General features: G+C 35.9%; 1 protein-coding gene across 3 annotated transcripts in view; it reads right to left on the bottom strand.

Moving 5' to 3' along the window:
* The window catches only part of LOC128738096 (WD repeat and FYVE domain-containing protein 3), a 177,208-nt gene that overhangs the window by 54,354 nt on the left and 101,290 nt on the right, over positions 1 to 21,564 (bottom strand). For 2 of the 3 annotated variants that reach the window (XM_053832940.1, XM_053832942.1), the window contains exons 10-16: positions 18,832 to 18,986; positions 18,601 to 18,757; positions 17,700 to 18,537; positions 17,321 to 17,643; positions 16,600 to 17,259; positions 13,457 to 13,591; positions 4,881 to 5,033 (exon numbers count right to left, since the gene is read on the bottom strand). In XM_053832940.1, coding sequence (XP_053688915.1) covers positions 4,881 to 5,033; positions 13,457 to 13,591; positions 16,600 to 17,259; positions 17,321 to 17,643; positions 17,700 to 18,537; positions 18,601 to 18,757; positions 18,832 to 18,986 — 2,421 coding nt within the window. The remainder of the gene's footprint in view (positions 1 to 4,880; positions 5,034 to 13,456; positions 13,592 to 16,599; positions 17,260 to 17,320; positions 17,644 to 17,699; positions 18,538 to 18,600; positions 18,758 to 18,831; positions 18,987 to 21,564) is intronic. The other variant, XM_053832943.1, reaches the window with a different exon arrangement.

The following is a 21,564-nucleotide window of genomic DNA, read 5'->3' as shown; positions in this document are numbered from 1 at the left end:
TCAGGGCGAGACGGCCGTAGGTCGCGAGTGTTCGCCGGCGACCCGCCGTCGGAAGCGCCGGCCACTGCGGGGGGGCAGCCCAAATCCAAATCCAAATTACTACAAGCTGATTTTAGGGAAACTGTTAATAGGAAATTATTCGAAAACTAGACAGCAAGAAACATTGTTGTTTCAAGTATTTATCATACACTTGATCCATGTATCCAGCTTTTTACGAGCCATAATGGCGGACATGTTCGTAACATTTGAACGGCATTTTTGACATTTAAGTAATACATCACACGTCTTGTTTCCGCATGTTCACGGTAAAACTAAAGGAACTTGCGGAAACAATGTACTCGTCTTCGGAAGTTTCCTTCTTACTCCATATCACGTATAGAGCCTTAATCCCAAAACGGTCATTGGCTTTATAAACCATGTAGTACCAAATTGGGGCACAGGATTACAACTATCCCGCTCAACTCCATCAATGGGTATGAGCGGTACGTAAAATGTGTAAGCCAATCGGGGCCTGCCATAAAAGACGATCATTAAGACTGTCGCAGTGGCCTTTTAACCCAATGCCCTTCTGACATACAAAAAAAAAGAGTCAAGAACCAATAAAACGCTTAATTTTTTCAAATTTCTGGTAAGCTCATGCAAATACATGTATTTTGGGGTATGGTCCATTCTGGTGAAGTTTCCTGGGAGACAGAGTATAATTTTCTGGAAATTGTCCATTCTGGGGAATGGTTTTCAGGGAAATGGTTCATTCTGGCGAATGGTTTTCTGGGAAATGGTTCGTTCTGGGGAAGGGTTTTCTGGGAACTGTTTCATTCTGGCAAAAAATTTCTTGCAAATAATTTTCTGGCAAGTGGTTTTCGGGCAAATGTCATACAATCCAAATGATGACTTAGCTACAAACTACAAACACATATTAAAGAAAAAGTGAATCAAATTTTATAAATAAACAGACATGTATCGAATTCGTTTACTATATTGTTTTAATCGATTGTTCCAACATGTCCAAATGAAACTTTCATACTACAAAACAATTTTAACCTACGCAAGTAATATTATAAAAGTATCAAGTATCTCCAGGTGAGTGAATCTCAATCTATGTGGTCTCCAAAGTATGTACTTTATTCAGCCTGTCAACATTGTTGAATATTCAAAAACTCTGTTATGGGAAAATCGTCAAGAGAATACTATTTGTAAACGTTTTCTTTACTAGACCAGGTAAACAATTTTATCCTCTATTTCGATAATACAATTCAGAGATATCGCTAAAAGGAATATACTTTTTTACCAGCTGCGACGTCTAACAAAATAATTCCGAATTTTTCCGATCATTTTCAAATTCGTCTTGTCTAGACACACAGCATTGCCGAAAACAGCAACCTTCTATCTTATCATGGTCAAGAGATATCATCATAAGCTTCTAAATTGACTTTTTTTATGCATTGCCGAATGTGTCTTGTTCGAATAAATAACTTTGTAAAACATAGTAACATTCTATCTCGTCATGACTCTGAGATATTCCAAAAAAAACTCAATTTCCGAATTTCCGAATCAGTTCTGAATTATGTATCTCGTCAGATGTATCTCGTCCGGATAAACAACTTTATCGAAGACAGCAACTTCTTCACAGTCCCGAGATATTAAAAATTCTAGTAGCGAAATTTCCGAATTATTTAATTTGTTCGCCATTCGCGCCATCTAGCTAACTAGTTGTCAACTTCGTGGTTCATTTCTAGATGCATCTTGAGATGATTGTCGACAACTTTGTCGAAAACTGTAACCTTCTATCTATCTCACACCAGTCCTGAGATTAGGACTTTTTATTACAGAGATGGTTCAGGGATGGTTGCAGGGATAAGCAGGGATGGTTCGATCACTTTGACTCAATTTTGATTCATTTGAGAGTACCGCCTCAGCCGCGAAAAATTTGACAAAGTGATATACAGGTCGCACTCGATTATATAGAGACTCGATTATATTGTGTATCCAGCACTAAATTGGACTTCCGAAAAAACGGCAAACGCTTTTTCTCCTGTACCGTACATTAAACCTAGTGTCGGAAGTAGTGCGCTGTATAGCACGTCTCATTTGCTATACAGCGTACTAATTCCGACACTAGGTTTAATGTACGGTACGGAAGAAAAATCGTTTGCCGTTTTTTCGGAAGTCTAATTTAGTGCTGGCGACACAATATACAGACTCGATTATATATGGTTCGATTACATACAATTCTAGATTTGATTATATAGAGTCAAATAAAATTGAACCGATTTTGTTCAAATTCGCTTTACGTAATACTTTTTGAAAATAATTGTACCCTTAATTTTTATTTGGCCCTTTCTGAATTAGGATAGTTCTAAAATATGCGATTATTACCTACTTTCCTTTATAACTTTTGAACCGCTGGGCCGCTTTAAAGCGTTGACGCAGCAAATGAAAGGTTTTTTTTATGGGCTTTCTACAAAAATATTAAGAAAGTAAGGTAGGTTAATCGAATTTTTTGGGACCACCGTAACTCAGAAAGAGCTACCCTAGGCGCCAAAATAAAAATTACGAGTCTAATTATTTTCAAAATGGCAAAAATACAGCGAATTTGAAGAAAATCGGGTCGATTTTTTTTTCGATAGTGCTTTTCTGCGTACACAAAATTATGTATACAAAGCAATGAAAAAAAAAATTTTTTGTTGATTCGATTATATAGAGGATTCGATTATACAGGGTGTTAGGTAGCTTAGTGCAAATATTTCAGGGGGTGATAGAGGACCATATTTGACGAAAAAATCCTTCAATGCATATAAGGTACCCCGGGGCAAGTGGGAATACGGGGTAAGTGGGAACGGAGCTCATTACTCCCTTCAACCTCATTTTCTCCAACCGAACCTTTCTAGAAATGAAAGATACAACTCAAACGCATGTATTAAAATTATAGATTATTTATAACAGGCATTCCAAACATCAAAATTGGACTTTAAATTTGAGTGTTATTTTCAATTTGCGTTGTAAGTTTGACGCACCTTTCTATAAATGATATTTTGACCACAGGCTTTACGTAAAAGTACATGTTTTTCTGACAGTAGGTAAACATAATGAGTGTATTAACAAATTACACCCGGACACTAGTTGTTTAATTTAAAAAATGGGTGGAAATAAGGTCGGCACTTCAAAGCACCCGGGGCAAGTGGGACCTATTAAAAATAAAGTGTTTCAGCACAAAACTTCCTGTCTTAATGCATTTTTTAGATGAACTGTCGAACATTTTCAATTCATCTACATAATATTTATACCAGTAAAGCTTTAAAATAAAACCGAAAAGGACTAAACCGAGGGACCCCAAGAAAGAAGCCCATATGCACAGCTTGTGAGGGATCAAACAGTTTGGTCACATTTTAGTTTCACCTAAACGATGTTAATTGAATTTGGAAAGTCGAATTTGATATAATTAAGCAAATCTGCAACTGGAATTAAAACAATAAAGTGTTGTGGTTATTATAACGTAACTATCTCTTATGAGTAGCTCTACCGAATTGGGCATGGTAGAACAAACAGATCATAATCGTATTTTCGAGCTATTAAACAATGGTTAATCATAAATTACATCTCGCAAGAATTGGATACAGCGCCATATTAAACTACATTTCATTACAATAATGCTTTACAGCGTAATTGCTCACGATTTGTGCTTTATATAAATTATAAAGTCGCCTGTTGTGATCTGATTTTGTTACGCTATTTTTGAATGAACCCTTCGTACAAATATTGTTTTTAATTGCTTCTTGCAATGCTTTAACAGTGCTGTATATTAACTTACACAATTTACTATTATTTTATGCTTTTAAATCAAATTTGAATATATCGCCATAATTTTGAAAATTCTCCTCCAGATTCATGACTTGTAAATTGATAGGCCTTTTTCGTAATTAATTCTTCGAAGTGATACCACTGAAGAGTTTCTGTGCTGAAAGAATTTTGAAAAAATCATAGGTATAGAAAACACAGAGGAATAAACCCAAACTATGCATTTTTTAGGTCCCACTTGCCCCGGTGTACCTTAATCAAATCTCAATTGTAATTGTACTGAGTTATTGAACATTTTTAGTTTTCGGTTCCATTTGCTGTTTGTAACAATTGCGATTTGACCATATGCTTAGCAGAATTTTTTCGTCAAATATGGTCCTCTATCATCCCCTGAAATATTCGCACTAAGCTACCTAACACCCTGTATATAGTGAAAAAAAAATTGGCGACTGTCTATAATCGAGTCCGACCTGTATGGGATATTTGTAAAACTAGTTATTATCTACAATTTTACTGAATAAAGTTTTGCTGTATTATATGTAGTTACGGCGCTACAATGCTAATTGTTCATTTAGTTACTAAAGAGGTACTAGCATTGTAGAACCGTAAATACAAAAGATACAGCAAAACTTTATTCAGCAAAATTGTAGATAATAACTAGTTTTACAAATATCCGATACAGGTCGGACTCGATTATAGACAGTCGCCAAATTTTTTTCACTATATACAGGGTGTTAAGTAGCTTAGTGCGAATATTTCAGGGGATGATAGAGGACCATATTTGACGAAAAAATTCTGCTACGCATATGGTCAAATAAGCACGCATAAGGACGAAAAAAATTCTTCCCATGTCCCATATATTACTTTATCAAATTTTGTTCGACTGAGACGGTACTGTCAAATGAATCAAAATTGAGTCAAAGTGATCGAACCATCCTTGGTCCTGAGATATAAGTAATATTATTCGCCCTGTACTCAGTACACGAAGCGCCCGCTCGTGTAACTTTTTTTAACGCGACTGCTCTAGGGTTAAAGATTAATAATTATTTTTTATTTTGAAAATATATATTGCAACCTATACTAACCTGAGGAATATTACAAACTAAATGCTGTCCAAACAGTAGCAAATCATTCACTCGTGGTTGTGAACCAAGCAGGACTTCTAATAGATTGTATAAAACATCTCGAGAGCTTTGATCATCAATTTCATCAACAATCAACAATAATTTTGAAATGCACTAGAATCACATAAAAAAATATTAGTTGGGATACAGAATCAAGTCGCTTTTGGCACATGGGCTAAAATAGAACAGACTTTTTAAAATTATATTTAATTGATTTTAAGACAACAAGTAACATTCTGAAACGTAGTTTCAACTTCCGAGTTTGTTCTGGTGCTGCACTTATGACAGTATTCATACATGAGTGTTTTGAATTTTTATAACGGTTTTTACAATTAACAAAGGGAACTGTAGAAAAAAGTAGGTAATGAAACAAAGATGCTGATTTTTTTTGTAAAAGAAAATTACACTAAACAGAAGATGTGTTCAACCACGTGTGTTCAACTGTCGTCCCTGCCTGTGAAGCAACGTAATGGTAATCATAAAGAAAATGTATGGGACAATTTGAGGAAACAATAACAAAACTCCCACGTCCCAACAGGTCTAAGATTCTTTACGACGTTTAAACCTAAACCAAGTTGATACCCGTGCTTGGGCAGTACGCCGAGGTACAAAACCATCCCTTTTCCTCAACCGATTTTATCGTTTGAACATTTAACCTAGTCCAATTTGATATCCTGAAAATGAAACGCCATACAAAACTTACTGTTGTAGTGAGCCAAGCGAGAGGTAATGATACTCACAGATACTCATAAACATACACATGCCAGAAATGCAGTTTGCATTAGACATATTCCAGCGTGTCCCGTTACTACGAGGACCCGACTTTCATTGACATTTTGCTCCCGCTAGCAAAAAAAATACGTCTTGGTGTACAAGTGCGTGGAATGTGTCATTAGTCTTCGATCTAATCACAGACTAACAGACGAAATACTTCGAACAAATTATTTAACACGCAACATCGTTTCAAAGACATCCCTAAAACTTAGAAAAAACACTTGCATCACCTGGTGCAGTCTTCGCCCTACGCAGTAAAGGTCGCTATAAATTTAGCAATACTATAAATTTACATATCTGACAAACGAGTGGCGTTTTCGCGCAGCGACTGTTGTTTGAGTGTTGGCTTAAGAGAAAATTTGAAATGATCGTTTTTATTGGCGATGGAATGAGGCTTCAGTGTTAGGTCTGTTAAACTACGCTATAAATTTACTAGTATATCTGACAGCAGCGCCAGCGCAGGCGTTCTCGCGCAGCGACTGTTGTTTGAGTCTTGGATTAAACGAAAATTTGAAATGATCGTTTTTATTGACGATGGAATGAGGCTTCAGTGTTATGTCTGTTTGTCTGTGGCATTAATGTTACTGTCTCTCGACTTTTGGCAGAGTTGCCAGTCTTCTTGATGGAATGTTTTTGAACTTAGTCAATTTTTGAAATCTATCCAAACGACTCCAGACCAGGGCCCGGCATCTTTTCCTGTGTGGACTCATCACTGCGACCAGTATAGTTGATCTATTGTGATATCGTCCGGGTGTTTGCTGTATAACCTGCACTGCATTTCTTTTTTTTGCGATAATCGCTATTGAATGAGCGATATGCTTATTAAATTTTATGCGTGCTTGTGTGTATTGGGGTTTACCCTTCCTTCAAAGTTTGACCTACCTTACCCATCTATTCCTCACTGCCAGTACTATCCCATATTATAGCCGTCCCTGGCGAGGACTCATTCGTTCCTCTGACCAGTACATTTAACTATAGGAGGGACTTTTGCACTGTCAAGAGGCTTCAGTGGGAAAATATAGAATTCAGCATGAAGGAAGGGTAAACGAGGGGGGCCTGAGAATAAACCCATGCTAAAGTCACTTGACATCGAATGGCTTGATTCTACTAAGATTCGAACCCATGGCCACTCGCTTGTCAAAGCAGACTCGGTAGGGCCCGGCATTGTCGAAGCAAATAAATGAAACTGACTTTCTCTTACCTTCGCTTCATACATCAAAAGCGACTTGTTTCATTTGTTGAACAGAACGTTTCAAGCAAGCTTCAGTTGAAGTTGATGGCTGTTTCAATTGACGACGACTAAAAGTCAAGCACGATTTGTAGGTATTGCCTAGGTTGATTATAATATGCGTTGTACTGTAGAAAGTGCTACTCAAATTCAATTCATTAGCATTCAAAGTTGCAGGGCTTCTTCTGGATATTTAACAGAAAAGTACAAATGAAAAGATAGAACCGACAGTCGTGATGAAGTGAAGCTCGTTTCACTGACGCTGACCAAAGCCAGTTCGGAGGCGAAGCGATGCTGCTTCAGTTGAAACCGAAGCTTGATCGCTTTATTGTTGAGTGACGATATTTATTTACTATAAGTCTTCGGCCAAGGCAGTACAAACATATCTTATCTTAAATTTAAAATTTCATTCTTAAATCTAGTTTTACAAATTTTGAAATCAAACACGTGGTTCACTTCATTGAACAGCCGACAACACAAATGCAAAGGATTATTCTGGCCGTATTGAGTGCGATGAGCCGGGGTCCAGAGGAGAACTCGATTTCGGAGAATCCGACGGGGTACATTCAAGTTAATTTCTTCCAACAGGTTACTACAGTCAATTATTCCCATCAACAGGCCAAAGATTACTAGTCTCTGAGAAGTTCGTCTTCTTTCAGCAAGCGTGCATAGGTTGATAAGTCGGCAACGATTTTCGTAGGCAGGAAGACGCAAAGGGTCCTGCCATGGTAAATGACGCAAAGCAAATCGAATGAAAGAGCGTTGAATGCTTTAAATTTTTTTGATATGTCCTGTTTGGTACGGTGCCCACACTGGTGCTGCGTATTCCAAGATACTGCGAACTAATGAACATAGAGCATAGACGTCTCTGAAATCCGAAGCATTCCGTCGTACGAAACCAAGTACAGCATAAGCTTTCGATGTCACTATACTGATATGCTCGGTTGGTTCAAGCATAACACCCAGATCTTTGATAGAGTTGCAATGTTTCATTTCATTTCCGTTCATTTGATATGTGTAATGCTGGGGTTATGGAGGCGGGAGAAAGTGATTACGCTGCATTCCAGTAAACCATTTGGTTTGTATATCTCGATTGCATCTGAGATGTACGAAATCATATCTGAACGAAAAAGTTATATTTCACGCCATATAAGAACATATATGTACCAAAGTGGAGGCGATATACGTGCGAAAATTTTGACAACTATTTGTAATTCTATTTTGCGTAGTTTTTATAACACGCAACTAAATACTCCTGAATATATGGTTAAGATATAATCAAATATTGCAATTGTCTATACTGCTTTATAATTCACAGTCATGAATTGTATATGAGGACACGCACGACTGCAAAACAACTTAATGTTCACTTCGATTTGACATACTCTAATCATTATACAATTCCAATGTGAAATTGACATGAAAACGATTTAATGTAAACTTTCTATTACGATTTTGTGTTATCTGGGATTTTGATACATTTACCTCCATGCCGTTAGTAACGCACCAGTACAAAAGGTTATTCACATCTCGCTGTAGAGTATCGCGATTAAAAGAATATGCCTTGGAAAAGTCTATATATATTGCATCTATTTGTAGGCGTTTTTCCACGCGTTTTGAAATATTCGTTACGAAACTCATCAGATTTGAGACAGTCGATCCGATCTGTTTCTAACGAAACCATGTTGATACTCAGTAATTACATTACGAACAGCTGAGTATAACCAATGGGGCACGATTTTCTCGAAAACTTTTGATATGCTGTTCAGAATCGAGATTCCCCTACAGTTTTCAATGTTATTCCTGCTACCAGACTTATGAATTGGTGTAATTGAAGCATGCTTCCAAATGATAGGGAAAACTCCGCTGGTGAGAGAGCTGTTAAAAATTATTGTAAGCGGCTTCGCCAAAGTCGTAGCAGACTGCTTCAGAAATAATGGAGGCAATCCATTGGGGCCCGGTCCTTTAGAGGAATCTACCGCGGCAAGAGCGCTCGCCACTTCACCGGTCGATAATGTTATAGAAGGTAAAAACAGGTTCAGCATCTGTACGTTGCTGATCGCTTCACGTTGAGTTGTCGGAGAGTCGTTGCAGTACACGGTTTTGAAGAAATCAGCAAATAAGTTCACATAATCTTCTGCTTTGGATGATTTTTTATCATGATAAAAAAGATTTGATGGAATTCCTTTTGAATGCCTGCGACTTTGGGCGAACTTCCAGAATGAAGAAGGGTCTTCTTTTACTTTTGATACAATCCTATTTATATACTCCCTGAAACAAGCATTCCGATTTGCCTCATACTGTTGCTCGAGATGACGAAGAGATTGTTTGTTTTGGTCTGATCTATGCTTGAAAAACCGTTTGCGTGCTTTCCTTAGTCGATTGCGAGAATGGTTTATTTCCGAGTTCCACCACGGTTGATGATTGTTGGACATTTTGCGTAGTTTTTTGACAGGAACGTGCTCGTTGATCAGAAGATTAATTGTATTATAGAAGCGAAGGACTGCTTCGTCAATAGGGCAATGCTCGAGAAGATTCTGCCAGTTAATATTTGCTATGGCATCGTTAATAACATTGTAGTCGCAGCGAGAGAAATCATATTGCCATACGTCAGGAGATTTTTCACTATCGGTATTCCGAACGTCGAGTATTAAAATAAATGGAACATGGTGTACGTCAATTTTCAAAATGTGATGGCGGCTCGGTGATTTCACAGCAATATGCAATTGAAGGTGACGTTGTCGGGCCCTGCTCCAGACACATACTTTCAAAATGATAATTTTTACATCTATGCCTATGAAAATGAATTTCTATCTGTCTGTCTATATGTTCCTTATAGACTCGGAAACTACTGAACAGATCGGCGTGAAAATTTGTATGCAGGGGTTTTTGGGGCCGGGTCAGGTAAGAGGGGGGGGAGGCTTCCATACAAATGAAAGAGCATTTCATTTTTGAGTATCGCAGTGGATAACTTTCGATAAAACTCACAATATTTTACGAACATAAGGATAGGGTGATTTCTCGCGAAACTTTTCAAAAGGACCTAAGTAACAATGAGAGATTCTCTTCGGGTCTCTTCTCTTTCGCTTATCACGGCGATGCAAAGGCACTTTAAGGGGACATAAACGACTAAATTTTTTAAAATGGTCATAATTTTTTTATTTCAGATTTGAAACCTGCAGATTTTTCCAATTATTTTGATACTAATTTTGTAATGATCCGACCACGGGAAGTGGCCGAAAAACGATCGGACACATAAGCATTCCAGTGCGGTGTGGAACAACCTCAACGGAATAAAACGCCCCTCCTGTAAAACCGCGATTTTCAAACTTTATGTATAACAGGGATTTATATAATATATAATTTTTCTCTGAAACTACACAACGTATCAAAACAAACTTTTTTTGTTTTGTTGGTAGAAGCTTGGCAAAGACTTTGATAACTTTTGAGCTTTGTAGACTAAACACAGCTTTAGAAAAAAGAAAAAGAAGAAAAGAGGATGGCTGAAAAAAATAAAATTTGGCTTCTTTTTCCTTTTACTCTGGTTGTGTTTTGTTTACAAAGCTCAAAAGTTATAAAAGTCTTTGCCAAGCTTCTACCAACTAAAGGAAAAAATGTTTGTTCCGATATGTTGTGTAGTTTCTGAGAAAAAGGTACATAAAGTTTGAAAATCGTGGTTTTATAGGAGCGGCGTTTCATTCCGTTGAGGTTGTTCCACGCTGCACTGGAATGCTTATGTGTCCGATCGTTTTTCGGCCACTTCCCGTGGTCGGATCATTACAAAATTAGTATCAAAATAAGCGGAAAAGACTGCAGAATCAAAATCTGAAATTAAAAAACTTATGATTTTTTCAAAAAATTTAGTCTTTTATGTCCCCTTAATACATCAGCTTTGCATGAATCGGTTACTGGTGTCACAAGCTAACTATTCCTTAAGAATACTTTGGTTAAAATGCATTTATGTCGCCGGAATAATCAGAAGAGATGGACACCAAAGAGTCTCTCAATGTTATAAAGGTCCTTTTGAAAAGTTTTGCGAGATTTATCTATTTTTTTACGCGTACTCTATTTTGGACATTTCATTTGATTTTGCCATAAATGTTCAAAATAGAGTACGAGTAATGACTATCCAAAAATAAATCACTTTAGCAAAATAGAATTGGAAACGAACCATCAGATTCATTATATATTAAACATGAAGGAACGGTGGTGTTCTCACACCATAACGCTGTATGTTGCGAACTCTGATGGCAATTATTTTATCAGTTAGAAACCGCACTACAATTACAAAACACAGCTATTTTTATAGCTCTAGAATTCGACATAACGTTTTAAAGTTTACATTTTCCACAATATCTATATTGCAGACAAGCTTGCATGAAAATTGATCTGGCTTAGAATCTAAACATCTAAGAAAAAGACTACGAGATGGCGCTAAACAGAAAACTCCCCATAATCTATACGAACATAGGTAGTCACTATCCAACCACGTCGGATTGTAATCAGAAACCATAAACAAGAAGAATAAGAAAAAAGACAGATGGCGCTTTCACATACACTCTTAAATGAGTTAACCTGTAAATAGGTTAATTCTTATCTTATTACCGTCACAGCCACAATAAAGGATTCCTGGAAATAATTTTAAATATTTCTAATCATAGAAATAGTTTGAATTGTTTTCTTATCTGTATTAACATTTGCAAGATATCAGAGATTTATTACAAATGTTTAATAGGTCAGGCCAACTGTGAATTATTGCCGAAAAGATGATTATACGAAATGAATCTTGTGTGAATAAGTTATTCACACATAGATGAATTTCTAAATCTACAGGGAATGAAGAAACGGGGACGTCTCGTATCAACCGTCTCTGAGTATTTATAGCTTTGTTTTCGTTGGGAGTATCTTTGCTAATAAAGGCTAAGTGATACTCCGGAGCTTCAGGGATGAACTTATGGCATTTAGACCAAAAGTCCAACTGCAATAAGCCAAGGTTATAGCACCTTATTTCACTTGCTGAAAATAGACGACAATCCCTTTCTGCAAGGAATAATAGTCTAAACTATTTAGATTATTTAAAATATTAATGAAATAATCAAATAAAAAGAGGAAATTATTTACTCCCCAATCAGTGTTGAAAATTTATCCACTAGATAGATTATTTCCGGATGAAACTAATTTAACTTTTTGTAGGACATGACACGAATGATTTTGATGCTGCTTCTGGTTATTTTTTGTAACAACGACTCCACCATTTTCTAGTGAGTTTCCATTGTTGGATGATGAACAAGATAGCAGCTTTCAAATTCAGTTATTTCACCGGCGACAGTTTCTTCTTGTTTCACATTTCCTCAAACTACATTGTTCTGCATCTTGTCTTGCACGGGCTTTGGATGCTGAACATATACAGCTTTCGTTTTCTGCCCTTTTTATTCAATGCTACAATAACTACTTTTAAACCGGGAAATTCTCTCACCCAAACGCACTTTTTTCTGGATGCCTTTAGTGATACTAAATTCACCTTGTTCAAAAAACAATACATGTAAACATTTGAATATAAAATTATTTTTGGTTTACGGAAAACGAAAAAATTTGGCATGAAAAATTTCCACGTCCATTCGCGATCGCGGTTTACTTCGATCCAGTTAACCTGTAAATAGCTTAATTTAGCTAAAACTGGCTAAGTGTATGAACGAAGCGAACGAGCGAAGTGTGTCAGACTCTGGGTAGTTTTTCAACCCGAAAATAGGTAGGAGAAAATTATATGTGAGCTATAATTAGCCAGTTAGCCATTAGTTCAATTATTGGCACCATATAACCAAATTTTGTTAAATTTTCTCAATGACCCTCCCTTACCCCTCATCTTCCGCTATTTCCCCTTCACGCCTGATCTGAATCTGTTAGATCCTATCGACTCTATGTTTCATTACTTTTTTCTACCATTACCGGAGGGAACCGTTAATTGTAAAAAATCTACCGTTATAAAAACTGAATTGTAAGCCTGACCTCATTTCAAGGTCTGATAAAAATCGGGGTTGGTATACCCATGGCTTCATGGTTGACGTAACTGTCAAAAAGGAGTCATCATAGGTTGAACTCCTCAGAAACTTGCAAAACTTCAGTTCGTAACAAAGGTCGGGCGATTTACAATTTATGTATCTACCGTGAAATCACCAGTCGCCGCGCATGTTTAAGTCGTCGCGCACTAGGTGTAATTCTAATCAATCGAAACTCTTCATTATATGCATACATTTCTGTTGGCATAACAAAACGACATGCATTCATTTGAGTGTATGAATCTCAATTTGCAAATATCGATGAAAATATCATCTAGTGCGCAGTGACTTAAACATGCGCGGGGACTTGTGCTTTCACGGTACAGCACAGTATAATTTGAAGCAGAACGAAGTTTGCCAGGTTAACCAGTATAAATATAAAATTAATCAGTATAATTACTCTGCAACAAGCATTTCAATTAATGCGAAGATGAAATTTGATTAGTTAGAATGATAATAGTTACAACGCTACAACTTACCTGCATGTCTCTCATTATACGAATATTAGTTCGCTTTTCGCTCGATTCCGACGCCAGCTCGAACAAATGTTCTAATAAAGATTTTAATAGTTCGTTTGGGGCCCCTAGCCATATTTCAAAATCACATAAGAGATCCTATAAATATTAAACAAAAATTAATTTGGGCCTTTTTATTTATTCAGGGCAATTAATTCGATACGGCTCAATTCAATATGTACATACGGATAGAAAACCAAGCAAAGTGGTGTATAGACATTTGTGGTTGAATTTATTTAAAATCTCCGAAAATTTCACAATTTAGCACATGCTTAAACGCGGTTTTGTTGAAAATGGTCTATATTTTTAAGATTTGCGAATAAAATTTTGATAGAAAAAAATATCATGTTGAAGAAACCGTCAATAGATTGTAACGATTGATGCCATTTCAAAAAATTGAAAAGTTTAAAACAGTCAAAAAATGAAATAATTATCGTAGATGTAAATATTATCAAAATCAAAAAAACAATTTTATCGCCTCTTGTCGCCGCAATTTCTTACAGTGTGCCTGAAAGTGTGTTACATCAAAACATGATTTAAAAGTTTGCTATAAATTGACATTTTCTGAAAACTCTTAATTTTTAAATAGTCATAATACGACTATATTGAAGCCAGCCTTCAATATTTTCAGGACTCTCACCACAAATTTGATAATCTATGTTACTAAATTTTACTAAATATCTGGAGAAAATTTCAATGGAAAAATGGGAGAAAGAATCCCCGAGAGAAAGATATTTTTTTGCAAAAAAATATTTATATCGGGAGCATTTGACCCATTTTCGCAAAATCATCCTAAATATAAGTTCTTATAAGTTTAAAACATTTTTTTTGTAATAAATATGATCTACAATCAATTTAAAACTAAAAAAAAATTTGGTCGGAAATTGCAATTTTCCGACTAGTTATAGTGAACTGTGCAGTGTTTTTCAAGAAGTTCTCGAGTTACGAAGAAATATTTAAATAAGTAGGGGGAAGTTCTTTATGCTCGGACGCTTTAGGATTTAAAATAGAACTCCAAAACTACCGGGTTTATCACATCTATTTTCACTTTAATGTGGAGAAAAACAATATTATAAACAAAAAAATACAAAGTAACAAAATTTGCGATGAAGCGTTAATTTTGAAAGTAGATACCTGTTATTTTGTGTACAAATTAGCTCAAATCGAAAGCTGTCCTCTATGCTCGGACACGATAAACTGATCTATTAAAACCTGTATCAATAGAATAAGAAGATCCTAGAACAATTTAAAGCTCCAGCACAAATTTTGTGAGTCTAGTCCTTGCAGGTATGCTGGATAAAAGTTGAATAATGTTCTATTCTATAGCTTCCAGAGTTTTCATTTCTCCATTTCTAAATTTTGCATGCTTCTTCGAGAAAGATCAACAAATATTTTAAAATAAAAAAAATCGAGAAAAAAAAGTTTCAACTTTGAAAAAATTGCAATTGTTTATAAAAATGCACTATTTAACTATTGAAAAACAATCGAGAGGAGGTACGCTATACCAATTTTGAAAGCTTGTGGAATAGTGAGCACATCTGGTAGAAAGTCATTTTTTGACATTACAAACTATGTTTACAATCAGTATTTAAAAAATAGTTTTTTTTGGATTACAATACTTTAAAAAATCATATCTTGCGAATTCCAACCGTGACATCGAAATAAAAAAATACGTGTCGATTTTTTTGCACAAAGAACGTAAAAAAATGTACCGAAGAGAAAACAAATTTTGACTGTACATTTCCCGTGGAATAACCCATATAACTTTGTATTAGGCCGCTTTGAAAAAAATTATCAAGCACCATAAAACGAATATTCTTTTCATTTTTATTGACTATCCAATATGTTCCGCATTCATCTTGGTTACAGAAATTTATCCCAGTAAATTTTACTATCATAAAGGCTTTATGATAAAACCCAAAGCATTCATTACAAAACTATTTTGCAAATCGCAGATACGCATATCTCGATTGTTACATTTTAATGCTTCCGTGAAGTTACACTTATTGAATACCGAACTATGTTGCGGAATATGTGTGAAGTAAATATTCTGTACCGTCATCCGGGGATACTTGCAACACTTTTGAACTTTGACTTAGTATAACTTTCGAAGTATACCGTTTAGGTCCAAGTGTAAGTAGCCAAAACTTGTATAGTGGTGAGTACTTTTGATTTATGATTATGAGAAAAAATATAAACTAAATGAATCTGCAGAATGAACCGAAAATAGGGGTGTTGCAAGTTACCCAGTAAACGGGGTTACTTGCAACACTTTTCTGATTTTGCGTTTCTTATGATTTTATATCTGATTTCAAACCGCGAATGACTATTTTGAGATATTTTGAATGTATTTGTAGTAAAACAAGAGATACTGGAGGCGTTTTTTGTTTCCCTATTTCGTCTATCGCTTTTTTAAAGATATTCGGTGAAAATGCAGCATGTCGGCGAACTCCAAATTGACGTTTCAAGGCACGTGGAATTTTTCACAATTTTAATTTTTCTGGAGATGGTGGTAGACAAAATAACATCAGATGCAAACTTGCTTTTTACATACTGTCTATTACCATAATTTTCATTTTTACAAGTGCTGCAAGCTGCGCCATATTGGAAGTAACAACACGAATTCATCGTTTCTTCTCCAAGTTCAAAATATAAACAAAGCTCAAAGTTGCTATTTGTTAGCTTATATGATGCACTCATTGTGTATAGGAACCAAACAATAAATAATAATTCCATATCAATGAACTGACGCAACTTTGCACATCAATTTTTCCTACTCTGAAAGTGACATTACTTTCCAATCGTATAAAAACAAGCAAAACAATGGTGCAATGAACTAAACTTAACTAAACAATAGGTAAACATCCCTTCTTTAAAATGGCATTGGGTACAAATGGTTATGTTAACAAACAAATGCGTTAGAGCTGTCAAAAGCGCGATGTGCCAAAGTGTTGCAAGTAACCCCGGTGTTGCAAGTATCCCCGGATGACGGTATCTTAAAAAAACAGATTATTTTGTGTTTTTGCTCTTTTTTAAGATTTTGTTTGAGCTTTTTTCTAAGACGATAAGTAAAAGTTTTTCTAAATACTGTTGCAACAGATACATACCTGAAATGACATAATGTTTGGAATTGCTGATGTTTCCTGACCACTGTTGACGGTTCCCACTAAATTAAAAGTGAGATGTAATATATGCGAGTTTAAAAGATGTTTTTTCCTTTTGAAAATCATTCCCAGTGTTTGATAGTATCGCTTTCGGTCCATTTCGCTTTGTGTTGACTTGTTAGATTTCAACACACATGTTAAGGCTTTTACTCCAGCGTAGAGACTTTCCACATTCTGTGACATAGCGATAATGCCCAACAGCACGCTACAACCTCCAACAGTATATATAATCGCAGAAACTGGATTTGGACTGAAACATCTGATTCCTAAATATCCAATCATTACACCCCCCAAAGTACGCGCTGGTCCGGCTAAATGCCCTGCTGAATTGTGTAGCACTTTGATAGGAGTAGCATTGTCATGGGAGTTCATGCCCAGTTGCTTAGCAATAGCTTTACAGTCTAATCTACTGTATATTTTTCTGATCTTTGACAAGGTTAGATTGGAAACAGCTCGAGCATTTAGCCCAAACAAAACACGTTCTTCAGGTACCAACGGATTTACAGCATCGTCCAAAACCTTTTCGGTGTGTGGGGCTTGCAAAGATCCTAGGTAATGCGGTCCGAGTGCATATATTTTACTAACAATAGATTGATTGAAAACCTAAAAAATGAATTGTTAACTATTGTTAATTCAATCATTATTATTATTATTATCATCTTACGTCTTCAACTAGGTGGCATACACCTTGTTTCCAGCAAAGTCTTGAATATCTTCTCAATGCTGGCGGAGTTCCAATGTATGCATATACTGATGATGTTGGAGAAGTATTGCTTAGAAAATTAGTACCTGGTGCTGGGGTTATATATTGTATTTTTTGTGTATGCATATGATGCCCGTCAATAAAAAGTGAAAAACTACTGTTCTTTGCAGCTAATTTATTAATTACCACTACCAAATGATGCCATTGCCCTTCTATTAACAAATCCGGACACCAGACGCGCGCAGTAAATTCTTCTGAATAATCAGGTTCCTGTTCTACATTGCCTAGAATACAACAATCAATTAATGATAAATATTATTTATAGCTTCAAACAACTTACTTTGCTCCAACAGAAAAGGTTGTGTTGAGGCTATTATTGCTTTGTCTTTTGATGATAAGAGTATTGTAAAACAAACATAGTTTTCCTCTCTTGGTTTATTGACTGCTCGAACTATTGTCAATAGTCGCACACAGTGTGGATCAACTCTTGAATCCCCAAACTTCTCCACACAAAACCATGTTGAATAGCTTAAACCGTTCATTGGAGGAAAGTTTCTATCACCGGTTCCAATGCCTCCAATTGCCTGCCCATCAGTTTCTGTGCTATTTGCTAAAAGCGCCTGTGGTGCTAGACTTGGTAAAAATATACACCCAAATCCTTCAGAACTCATATCGATCTCAACAAATGGTGGTAACGTGTACGAACCGTGTGCTCGAAAATCTCTAGGAGTTGTCATAGACACTAGCGTTTTGATACGAGTTAATGGGATTGAAATTGGTGTTGAACTTCCAACACCCAGAGCCTCAGTACAAAATCCAAGACGTAAAAATTCTCTAAATTCTTTCGGCTGTAGTGCTTGTACTGCTAGACGCTCAAATATATATTGTAATGGCAAATGAAGAGAATGTTGTTCTACCAATAAAGCAGCTTTGCAAAATTTTAGCAAACTGCCCGCCATTCCAGCTTCACACATTATTTGTTGATTGCGCTCACTTCGAACTAAGCTTTTCAATATTTCTGCAAGGTAATAGCGAAGATCAAGACCTTTTTGGGCGTGCTCCGAATGTTCAACTGAAGGAAGAAGTAGTAACATACACAGCACAATACCTGGATGCACAATAATAGGTTCTGTGCATAGAGAAGTTAAATTTAATGTAGATTTTATTGTCTTATTACCCTGTGAAGATGAAAGGGATATCAGAAAAAGACTATAGTATATGATATGCGAATTATAACATACATCATTAGATTTATCCGATATAGTAACATTCTTATGGATGTCTATTTCTGCAATATTTGTCACACTATTATTTTCGAAGCTGTCTAAGGCTATATTGTACATTACACGAAATATTATACACACGAACGATAATGATTTTGGCTCTGGAATGCTATGGCTAGAAATAGAAGAAACAACGCAATATAATCACATCTTGCTTTTGAAATGATAAATATTAATTTATATGATTACCTTAAAGTGGAAATATCCTGTGCAAAAAGACGACTATAGCAATCAATCGTGACAGTATCAGAGCTGACCGGCAATACATCGCACTCTTTGAGAATTGTAGTAGAACTGAAGCATCCTAATGCTCTTATTGCATCATAGAAAACATTGTAGCATAGCTAAAATTATTTCGAAAAAGAAGTCGTCAGATTAACATTTTCCGCAAAACAAAATTACCAAAGGTATTGTTTCTTAACAACTGAATTGGAGTAATTTTACGAATTTCGAAAGTTAGGATCAGTTTAGTGATAGTTAGTCAGTGGTCTTTCAAATAATAGTGTCTGTTGATTCTAATTTCGGTGCATTATTTTCACTAATATTATTTAGCTGAAGAGTCAATTTTTTTCTTATACCCTTTGAACTCAATTTCATTCAATTCCCAGTACACATTTGTGTTGTATAATTGCTTATTAAGTGCTCGTTTCCTGAACTTTGGCTGTATAATGGTTGAATAATCTAGTATTCAAATAAAATATTTGTTAGGTTGTTAACAAGAAGATGGCACCTTGAGTAAGAGCTATTTGGGAAGACATAACCAACTAAAAATTTTGAAAAAATCGTTTTTTCAGATTTTGAATCTATAACACTTCTTTGTTTATTTTGATATTAATTTTATAATGATCCGACCACAAGAAGCGAAAGCGACCATACACATAAGCATTCCAGTGCCGCACGATACAAACTCCACGCAATAAACGTCGCTCCTGTAAAAACGCGATTTTCAAACTTTTTGTAGGTGCCTTTTTCTCGGAAACTTACCAACGTATTGGAACCAACTGTTTCTTGTTTTGAACTTTTCAGCTTTATACACAAAACATACCTAAAGAGAACAAAAAGAAATCACAATTTTTATTTTTTGACAATCTTTCTTCTTCTTTTTTGTTGTACTCAAGCCTGGTTTCGTCTACAAAGCTCAAAAGTTATAAAAGCTTCTTCAAATAGCTGCCAAGAATAAACTCGAAAGTTTCTTATTTAAACAACACAATGATTAAAGTGCGTGTATGACAAAAGTACATCTATTTGGGTTTTGATATTTTTCTCTTTGTGTGGATGAATTTCCTAACCGTTCTAGCAGTTCTGCTCATTGTGATGAAGCGAAATGCTATACATTGCGCACAATGAGTGAGCAAATAAACAGCCTAAATACCACCAACACTGAACTGGAATAACACAAACGAAATCGGATCGAAAATAACTACAGACGGTATAGTATAACTAATTGGCGGAACCAAAACGAATACAGCCGAAATTGAATAATAATAATACCTTATAATTGAATTAAGAAAATATGAGATACCAGTTTCATGAAATTTCTATTCGTCAGTCTTTGTACATACTACAGGGATACTTCGATATAACACAACCTCGTCATAAAATAACCTCGATATAACGGGTGACAACTAAAATTTTGGATTTTTTTCGCGGTCCCTATACTCAACAACAAACGAGCTCAGAGAGAAATGAGAGTATATAGGGTAACCAACGTATTTTGGACCCCATCAGCAGCTGTACATAATTTGGACACTTACAGCAAAATCAAATGCAAGTGTCCAAATTATGTACAGCTGCTGATGGGGTCCAAAATAGGTTGGTTACCCTATGTGTTAGCTCTCTCTCTTCTCTTTTTGTCAATATTTTTTGTTTTTTTTTATGCTTGCCTTGTTTTGCTCAAAATAACGTCAAAACAAGAAGCATTTCGAGAGCTCGTTGTACACTTCTACGAGCTGCCACAGAAATCTCGGCAAAAATTATACGGTACAACATTTAAAAAGCGAATATGTCGCGGCTTCGACTGTTTACCATATCCTAAGATGTCTAACAACTATTCGCAAGCAAGGTAGTGGAAGACCAGCCAAAATTATGGACGCAGAAGGACATCGTTCTCTTTCTCATTTCTTCAACAACAAGCCCTCTGGTTTGGCTATCAACTAAGATGCACCAGACGAATGTTTGAAGAAAATTTTGATCCCGTTTCTACAAAAACATCATGCAGACAGACCATACGTGATTTGGCCGGATAGAGCATCATCGCATTACGCCAAAAAAACGCAATCGTTCCTGAATACCCATTCGATTACATTTTTACCCAAAAACCATGACCCGAAAAATCTGTCTCAGTGCGCCCAATCGAAGATGTCTTCGGGATTTTGAGTTCCTTGGTGTTCAAAAATAACTGGAGAGCCACGAATTGCAAACAGTTGATTGGTAGAATCAAGGGATGTATTCGCAAAATTGACATGACGGCCGTACAACGCTCCTGTTCGGACATCAAGCGGAAGCTTCGCCGAACAGCCGATTACGGACCGTTTTCAAATGTACACTAATTTTTTTTCAACAATGGATAGTGTATCTTTAATTTCGGTAAATTGGTTCTGCTTCATGTATCTTTGTCTTTTTATGACAGCTTGAGAAAAAAATTCCAAAATTTTAGTTGTCACCCGTTAATACAATTTTTACCTCGACAAGACAAATTCCTTTGACATAGCTGGTAACAACACCAAAGCTAATTTTTCATTCCAAAATAAAATCGGTGCCATGAAGATATTCATTATTTCAAAATAACCCTAAAAATTGTAAAAAACTAATAGCTCAAACAATAATAAATAGTTCAAAAACGTAAATTGTCTTATATCGAGGTATCCCTTGTATACCGTCTTTAGAACCTTATCGATACTGCAGTAATTCTACTTGCATACA

Source organism: Sabethes cyaneus, chromosome 2 (genome assembly GCF_943734655.1).
Source record: "Sabethes cyaneus chromosome 2, idSabCyanKW18_F2, whole genome shotgun sequence".
Taxonomy (NCBI): Eukaryota; Metazoa; Arthropoda; class Insecta; order Diptera; family Culicidae; genus Sabethes; species Sabethes cyaneus.
Note: the sequence above shows the minus strand (reverse complement) of the source record. Positions and strands in the feature narration are given on the sequence as shown.